This window comes from Nestor notabilis, unplaced genomic scaffold, assembly GCF_000696875.1.
Source record: "Nestor notabilis isolate BGI_N333 unplaced genomic scaffold, ASM69687v1 scaffold31461, whole genome shotgun sequence".
Lineage (NCBI taxonomy): Eukaryota > Metazoa > Chordata > Aves > Psittaciformes > Psittacidae > Nestor > Nestor notabilis.
The window spans coordinates 1-9,190 of NW_009913983.1; the positions used below are offsets into that span (position 1 = coordinate 1).

General features: G+C 52.2%; 1 protein-coding gene across 1 annotated transcript; it reads right to left on the reverse strand.

The window, feature by feature from the left end:
- Positions 1-2,022: 2,022 nt before the first annotated feature.
- Positions 2,023-9,154, reverse strand: SLC18A1 (solute carrier family 18 (vesicular monoamine transporter), member 1; the record flags this gene model as incomplete). Its single annotated transcript, XM_010023434.1, has 15 exons — positions 2,023-2,136; positions 2,609-2,742; positions 2,955-3,074; positions 3,170-3,233; positions 3,420-3,471; positions 3,584-3,662; positions 5,355-5,450; positions 5,571-5,631; positions 5,746-5,789; positions 6,757-6,846; positions 7,185-7,277; positions 7,506-7,589; positions 7,856-7,914; positions 8,544-8,904; positions 9,074-9,154. Coding segments are annotated over 15 exons (1,532 nt in total), but the record flags the coding sequence as incomplete, so codon positions are not given.
- Between the last annotated feature and the right edge of the window lie 36 nt (positions 9,155-9,190).

The following is a 9,190-nucleotide window of genomic DNA, read 5'->3' on the forward strand; positions in this document are numbered from 1 at the left end:
GGGTGTCATGACGTCATGCGGGCGAGGGGGCGTGTGTGAATCGGGGGCACTATCGTGACCGGGCGCGATACGGGCCGTGTCGGGCGCGTTGTGCCCATTCGTGTCGCTCCTGCTGCGCTCACCATCGGTACGAGGCGTTTTCAGCGGGGTGGGTGAAACGTTCGGGCTGTTTCACTCCGCCACCTCTGTGGCGAATGGAGCAGCGAAGGGATGTGCCTCTCATCCCATGCAGGGCTTAAGGATCTGCTGTTGTCCTGGTGCTGGCAGCTGGAGGGGTTCCAGAGCAACCCAGTGTGGATGTGGGGTATGACAACAGCCATCTAGGCCCTTTGGTAGCGAGTCAGAAGGTACCAAACGGTGATGGGTTGTTATTCTCTCTTGTTTCCTGCTGGTGAGCACAGCTGCACCGTGCTGCTCAGCTCCGGAGCACTGAATCCTTCTGGCAAGGGGACTGGCTGTGCATGACACAACTGCTCATTCCAGGCTGAAATGGGTTCGTATGAACTGGGAGAAGACAAGTTGCAAGGCTGAGGTTTTGCTGGAAAAGAGAAGATCATGGGAATTTCTCAGATACTCACAAAATTAACTATAACGTACTTCTGCAGACCATTAAACTCCGCAATCATTGTTAACAGTGCAGTGCTCTATTTCTAAGCTCGTGGCCAGGAGATTGCAGCAGAGTAATTTAATCTATTGTACCTCTCCTTGCGATGGGTTGGATCCTGAGCACAGCCCATTGCCCCATCTCAGCTGAGAGGCAGGGGTTTTAAAACACCTATACCAGTCACTCACAAGTCATCCAACCAGCTTTGTCGGCTAAGCATATGTCTCAAGCAGCTAAAACTCTTCCCAGCCTGATTTTCTACCTGAATTACTTCACATAATTGATTTGATGCATGTTGGAAAGGACACACAGGCAGCTGTAAGTTACACATCAATAGCACAACACATAAAGCTATAGCGAGATAGCCATGAGCATTTCTTTAGCTGTCTTCAAAGGAACAAGGAGCACATTAGCAGCACAGGGACATCTTTATTGAGGGGCTGGCACAGAGGGACAGAGTCCTGTTGTTACAGAAAGGTTTCATGCTGGAGATTACAGCAGGTTCTGGAGAAAGAAATCTCCCAAAGCCGATGCTGCTGGTTTCATTTTTGTTTTCTTTCAAGAACAGGATGTGCTTGGAGAGTCCAGAGGAGGCCCCGGAGCTGCTGTGAGGGCTGGAGCAGCTCTGCTCTGGAGCCAGGCTGAGAGAGCTGGGTTGGGGCAGCTGGAGAAGAGAAGGCTCCTGAAGGGGAGACCTTAGAGCAGCTCCAGTGCCTAAAGGGGCTCCAGGAGACCTGGAGAGGGGCTTTGGACAAGGGATGTAGGGACAGGACAAGGGGAATGGCTTGAACCTGCCAGAGGGGAGGTTGAGATGAGCTCTTGGGCAGAAGCTCTTCCCCGTGAGGGTGCTGAGGCGCTGGCACAGGGTGCCCAGAGAAGCTGTGGCTGCCCCATCCCTGGCAGTGTTCAAGGCCAGGTTGGACACAGGGGCTTGGAGCAACGTGGTCCAGTGGAAGGTGTCCCTGCCCGTGGCAGGGGTTGGGACTGGATGAGCTTTTAAGATCCCTTCATCCCAAACCAGCCTGGGGTTCTATAACTCTTTTTAAAGACATTAAGAAATGCCACTGGACTCATCCAGGGCAGATGTCAATATTACCAACAGGCTGTTCCCAAGACAATGTTATTCTGGAGGACAAGGTGATAGGATTCTTCTCATCTTCATAACTTTTTTTGTACAGATGAGATATGTTGTGTTTGGGTAACTTGCTTGGAACTCACAGAGCAATTGAGTAGCATAACTAATCGAATAGAGCCTCCAAACCCCAAGTCTCTGCTCCCTGCTAGGGCTTGCTTGGCCAAGGGAGTGGGTCAGTGACACAGCCTGTGTCCACAAGCCTTGGGGGAGGCTGGGTTATTCCTGGGTGCTGTTTTGTAAACGTAACATTAGCTTCAAAACAGGGCACGCATCCTTGCGTGTGCTATTCCGCATGTTCTGCCTCCACATCGCTGTCGTCTGCGAGAGGGAAATCATGCAGGGTCTTTTGGGCCGTGTAGCTTTTGGTTTGCATGGAACATTCCTGGCTTAAGATTGCCTGGGTAAAGGAGAAGAGAAATCATGTGTTAGTAACAGTGGGGATCGATCTGAGGAGTTACAGGAGAAGAAGCTCTTCCCTGTGAGGGTGCTGAGGCGCTGGCACAGGGTGCCCAGAGCAGTACCTTGGGTGACATTGTCTAGGGTGAGGGTTGCCTGCCCATGGCAGGGGCTTGGAACAAGATGATCTTAAGGTCCTTTCCAACCCAAACCATTCCATGATTCTACGATTACCACTTCTAGAGAAAGCCAAAGCAGCCACAACTTTTGCCCAGGGAATACAAGCTGTGAGTTGAGGGAAGCACCCATAAACTTTTATGGGTTTATTGTCTGAGGGTTTTGTCCCTTTTTTGAGGGCTGAGTAGAGCCCAGAAGGGAAGACACAATCCCCAGCAAATCTACTCTTATCTCCCCCGAAATCTCAGACTATCAATCCCCTACACTTTAAGGGAATTAAATATACTTAAACTCACAATCTTCTCCTCTTTAGCAGGGGGGTTGCGCAGGTACCAGCACAGAGGAGCATAGGCAATGTTGATAACACCGATGATGACCATCAGCCAGGGGAAGCCGATAGCTCGTGCGATCGCACCGCCTGTGGATGGGCCTGCAAGTTGATAACCAGAAAAGACTCAAGATGACAGAGGTCAAAAAGGTGCTTTTCCAGTTTAGAGGGTTTCTATGGATCTACAGTGACTGGATTGCAGATTCTGTGCCTGTTACTTGCAGTGGACGCTGGGTGGAGTAAGGGAGCGACAAACCGAGAGAGAGAACACACTGAGTAAGCGTGTCATCCTGTGAGTAAGAGCTCCTCCATACCAATTGCAAAGCCCATGCAGAAGGCGACATCAGCTATGGCATAGATATTGCCGTAGACGGAGGTGTGGCGAAGGTCCACGAGGTAGCCCATGATGGGCATCATTGAGGAGTCCACCATGCCTGCCCAAAGCAAGAAGGACCTGATCAGCCCTCGCCCCCCCTGTGTGGTGAGAGCTGTGTTTGAGCCGTGTCACAGCCAGACCACAGCAGCTTACCTATGGCAAAGCCAAGCCCGCTGTTTGGCACAATCAGCCCATAAATCGTTTTGGCCAGAGGTACCTTTGAGAGGAGAGAGAGAGAGGATGAAGGGATGAGGCCGGGAGAGCTGTGTGAGGTGTGAAGGGGTAACGCAGCACACCACGCGTGCAACCCCTGAGCATCTGCTGCCTGCCAGCTGTGTGACCCTATGTCAGCACCATCGCCTGCGCTGCCCCTGCAGAAGGGTCTCAAAGTCATCTTACTTACACAAAGGAGACTAATTCCCACCACAGCCATGCCGATCAGGGAGCACAGCCACCTGCAATGAGGTCTCAGTTAGGAGAAGGAGATGTTCCCAGTGTGCACAGCTCCACGAGCGTGAATCATGCTGAAAGCACAGGTTGAGCTGCAGCCTCTGATGTTCCACTTACCGGCCTATTTTGTTAGCCAGAATCCCAAAGAGGTTGGTGCCGATGAGGTAGGATACACTGGCAGGGAGGAATGCCATCCCTGCGAGAGACAAAGAACAAACCAGAGTGTTATCCCCAAGCGAACAGAGGGCATTTGCAAAGCCCTTCACTTCATTAACTGCCTCTCTCGTTTGGGGAATGTCATGGGCTAGGCAATCCCTGTGGGAGCAAGTCCCTGCTTTCCTGTGTCCTCCACTGCCGTTGCTCCCTGTCCCATCGCTCCGTGCCCTGTAGAAGGGTGGGTGTCCCTCTAAGAAAGAGTGAGGCATACAAAATGCATTTGCTTTTGATGGGGGGTGGAACCTGAGGCACGCAGAGGTGCGGTGCTTCACCCACAAAGACAAACAGGAGCTAAGTGCAGGGCTTTTTTATCCCCACTGCTTTAATAAGCTCGTCCTCTCCTGTCATAGGTCCTTCTTCTTCCCCGTTTCCTCTTGCCTTCTGCTTTTCATTTGCTAAAGGAAGAGGAATTAAGTAAGTGCTTAAGTAACAAGCTCGGGGATCATGATGTAGTCAAAACTCAATATTTACACTGTTTGCTGATTTACCACTTGTTTGTTTTTAATATACTCTCCCTGCGACTATAAATAAAACTGATCAGCTCCATTTCACTGAGACAACTTCCTTATTGAAACACATGATTTATGGTCCATTTTCTTGCCTCTCTTTAACAGCTACAGCACACAGTTAATCCTGCAGATTTACTCCAAGCTCTTCTGGCTGTTTTTCTCCAGAATTAAAGGGGTGAATTGAATATGAAGCATACAAATAAAGAAGCCCCCGTTCAGGATGGTTCGTGAGGTGGGTGAAGCGCAGCTGGGCTGTGTCTCAATCCAAACTGCTCTCAAATCTCAGCTACCTCAAACTCTAGTGATTTTCTTTGCTGTCTACTGACCTTTGGGTACTGCTAAGTCACCTCAGAGCTTCCCCTTGAGCTCCGTGGTGACAGGGGCAGCCCTGAGTGCTTTTCTCGGTCTGTGACATCTGTGGGTACCAGGCACCTCTGTTGTCCCCTCTCCCCACTCCCGGCATCTCTGGGATTCTGCTCTGCCCTCCTCCATCCTCGCTCAATCACTGGCTCTTAAGAAGCATCATAGGCTCTTATCAGGATGGATGCTCCTGCCTGCCTGGAGGATAACTCGATTAGAAGCTCTCTCAGCCCTCCTGCTCCCAGGCTGCAATTCAATTTGGCCTCTGAGTGTAGCCTGAGGCACCCCCTGTGTCATTCCTCAGCCAGTTGGGTTTGGTAACAATTAGGTTTTGTTTCTGCAGCAAACACAACGTTATCTCTGTATCTCATTTTCTAGGCAGCTGGTAATTAGCACGTATCAGCCTGTCCTGCCTGGGACTCTCTAAATGGCCTTGTTTTACTCAGAGCTGCCTCTGCAAACCCCATCTGCCTGCCGTGATTTCAGCCCAGCACGATACCATTATCTGCCCTGCAGAAGACAGGATTCGACAGGCTTCCCGTGTGTGGAACAGCCTTTCTTCCACCGTTATTGCTCTTGTGGGGAGTCTGATTCCATACCATTTTTTCAGTAATAGAGAAAAGCACATTGTATAGCTACCACTAAGGACATTTCCAGCTGAAATTGGAGCAACACACAGCTCATTCCATGCGGGTAAGGGCATATGTTTTCTTCTTTTATAGAATGACAGAAGTGCTGAAGCAGGACCAGCTCTAGCCAAATGATATCAAGCAGGAGTGGAGGCTGCAAAGCACAGCACCTACCTAGCTGCCACTTTGGGGAGCACATGGTTTGCATCATCCAGATGGGCAAGGTGGGCTCCAGCATGGCCACCCCCATGTTGGAGAAGCAGAGGGCTCCTGATGGGGAGAAAAGGGAGAAACGCTCTGTTTTAGCCACTTCCTGCTGCTGTTTCAAGTCTTTCTTCAGTCAGGAGGGGCACAAAGAGGAGCACGGTGTGTGCTGGTACCCGGCTTTACCTGCAGCAACCAGGATGTAGGGGTCTTGCAGCAGGGTGAGCACTGGTGTGCCCTTGGTGCTCTGCAGATGGCAAGGGGGGTTATGTCAGCTCAGAGCTGGGTGTGTATTCACACCCATCCTCTGCTGGGCACGCACCCACGTCATTCACACTGACCAGCTCACCTATGGACTCACCTCGGGGGAGACCTTGGAGGGCTGCAGTGTGCAGAGCTGCAAAGCTGCGAAGCAAACCCCAGTGTTAGCGTCTCTCTGGAGGCAGCGTCACCCCAATCCACATTTCCCTTTGGCTTTTCCTTCAGCCTGACCCCTCTCATCAACAGAACTCCACAGGGATACAGCAACTGTGTCTGGGGACATCACTGAAGGGGGAGAGGTGGCTCCCAGCCCTGCTCCCATGGGAGGGAGCAGCAGAACTCCCTGAAGTGGACTGTGTCAGAAGTGCTTTGTCAACCCCTGGAGCAGTCAAATAGTGCAAATGGTCTCTGCCAGGCTGGGAAGCCACAAGTAGAGCATGTCAGGAATTCAGTGTGGAAAAGAATAGGCTTTAGAAAGGAAGTTTCATATGTATTGCACATACGCTTCATTTTCCAAAAGCTCTTTCATGCTTCATTAAGGATATCTTGCATTACATGGAGGCAAAGATGGTAACTGTGACTATAATTTAATTAGCCTAATGCTTCCCACTAGGAATGCACATTTCTGCTGTCTGTAACTTTGCTGTTACACTTTCATGGCATCTGCTATGGGAGAAAGATCAAGGATCACCATTTATGCTGGCAAAGCCTAATTCCTTTGTGGCACGGTGAAGAGGCTGCAAGTGTGCCATTCCCAAACAGAGCCCTGGGCGACATGGTCTGAAGTGAGGTGTCCCTGCCCATGGCAGTGGGGTTGGAACTGGGTGATCTTAAGGTCCTTTCCAACCCAAACCATTCTATGATTCTATGTGCTATTCAAGCCATTAGTACAGTCAAGGGGTTTACTAAGTAATGAGGGACTAATTGCTACTGTATTGCTATGTCAATCATCTGGTGACAGAAATCATATGGTTTAGCAATGACAGAATAACCCACGTTGTATATACGCCTCTTCCTTCACACAACCCTATGAGATTCTCCATGAAATATCCACATTTAAATCTTTTCACCTTTTTTTGGGGGGGAAGGATTTAACCATTTGGCTTCTCACCTCCATCCAACAGGGCAAGGAATGCCAGGACCAGGAAGGGAGACGATTTCCCTGCGAATTCATACATCACACTCCCAAAGGGGGCCCCGACTGCAAGAGAAAGGTTTGTCACACAGCAGCAGTGTCATCGTCCCCAGTGCCCTGTGCATGCCCTGCACCCCAGCGCCCTGTGCATGCCCTGCACCCCAGCACCCTGTGCATCCCCTGCACCCCAGCAGCGCTCAGCTCCTGCCTCCTACCAGCAGGTATTTGGTGAAGGTGGTGGGAAGGTGTTGGATCCCATGGGCAGTGCCCATGGAGAATGAGCAAAGGAGGGAGGACGACAGGCCAGGGGGTGCTGCCAGGGAAGGGGCACAGCCAGGCAGGTGATGAGCAAAGCTCTGGAGGTGCTGCTGAAGTTCACCCCTTTGGGAGCACAGTTTCCTTACTCAGCACACCCAGGGCCAAGCCTCCAAGAGCGATGCCCATCGCGTTGCCCCTCTCGAAGTCGTCCAGGTACACGCTGGCCAACATGCCCAAGCCTGGGAGCAGAGGAAGCAGAGCCTGGATGGTACCACGGTGGTGGGGCTCCTCTGAAAGCAGCCTGGGCTTTTGGGGGGGATCTGTCTGCTCCAGGCAGGTGCAGTGAGGGTGAGTTTGAAGCCAAAGAAGGCGCTCGGTGTGTCCGTGCTGCTGATCATTCTGACATGATAATTGAACCCAGACAAGAGGAGCCAACACAGAGACTAAGGAGTAGCTGAAACTTGTACCTGCGACTGATGAGAACGATGACCCAATGCCTTGGAGGGCTCGGGCAAGGAGCAGCAGGGTGTAGGTGCCTGAGAAGGCAAACACTGCAGAGGAAGGGGAGACATGGGGTGAGGCAGAGCTGTGGAGTGAGCATTAAAACCCTGCAGAGGGTAAGAGCGGCCTCAGCTTGCACCAGTTTAGGTGCTGGAGGGGGCAGAGGGATGCTTGTCCTTTCTTGTCACCCATTTCTGAGACTGGTTGCTCTGCTCTCGCTCCTCTCTCCTGCATTGGGACAGCAGTGCAGGCACAGAGCAGCGTTTCCTCCCCTGCGCTGCTGCGTGTGAAGGGCAGGCAGAAGGACAATACTCACTGACTGTAGAGAGGAACATGATGACAAACCCGATGAACATGGGGATGTGGTATCCTATCCTAGAGAGGGAAAAAGAGGTGCCATCTGAGGGGGGGTTCCTCATTCCAGCCCAAGATCTGGACTTGCTGCCCAGCCTTATCACACATGCCTCTGCGGGCAGGTGAGCAACTCCTAAACACGTGGATATGCCTACGAGGGCTGTTCAAGGAAGCACCCAATGTTCCCAGATAATACCATAAAGCTCAGCCAGAGACATAGCTTGGTTTTGCCAACTCATCAACCCACCCGGAACACACGGACACGAGCCTGGCTCAGCTCACACGTGTCTGATGGAGACACAGGCAAAGAAAAACCCTGGGCAGCAAACGTTATATCCATAGCAGGGTGGGAATCTTTGTTTATGTGGTGGTTACTAGTAATAAACAGCATCTATCCTCACCTGAGGAGAGCATTAGTGAGGCTTATGGTGTAACATCAACTTGTAGGCTTTTTGAATGGGTGAAATTCATGCTTATTTTGATGCACATATTCCCCCCCTTGCTATTCTACCCACCAGTTCCTGTCTTTCCATGCTTGCAGGGGCTGCACATGGGCAGCACAGACCTTTGCTGCTCAGCTAAAGCGGATTTCATCGGCAGGCTGAGCCTGACGGGCTACCCCCTGGTACCAACCCAGGTCTCTGACCTACCTGTTGGTCAGGAGACCCACGGCCGGGTTGACCATCAGCTGTACCAGAGCCTTGGAAGCAAACAGCAGCCCCACACGGGTGTTTTCCTTGGCAAGGAACTCCTCACCATCCGGGCAGCTGCTCGGTGACGGGGGGATGCTCGCAGGGGGCTGTGGTGGGATGCTGCGCTCTGTCCCATTCACCAGCTCCGCAGCACTGGTGGAGACCAAGACTATCACCGTGGTGTTGTCAAAATAGGAGAACATGGAGGAGAAAGGAGGAGCTTTCAGGGCTGGAGGAGCTGTTTCAGTCTGAGCTGGGGCAGCAGAGCTGTTGGCACCTTCATATTCTGTTGCATAGAGGAAGGTGGGGACGATCGGTACTGGAAAACAGAGCAGGGAAGGAATGAGTGATTTGACTCCATTTCCTAGCTCAGCACGCAGCTGACCTGAATGGTTCTGGCCACACGTTGGTGTCCTGGAGGCCCCCAGCACCCAGCCCTCCCCTGTGCAGGGACCAGCATCAAGCAGGGGCCGAGCGCGGCACCGTACCCACGACCGTCAGCAGCATGTTGTCCAGCAGCAGCGCCACGAACACCACCACCAGCACCAGCCTCCGCGATGCCCTCCCTGCTGCCAGCCCGCGCCAGGACACGTGCTCCGCAGCCG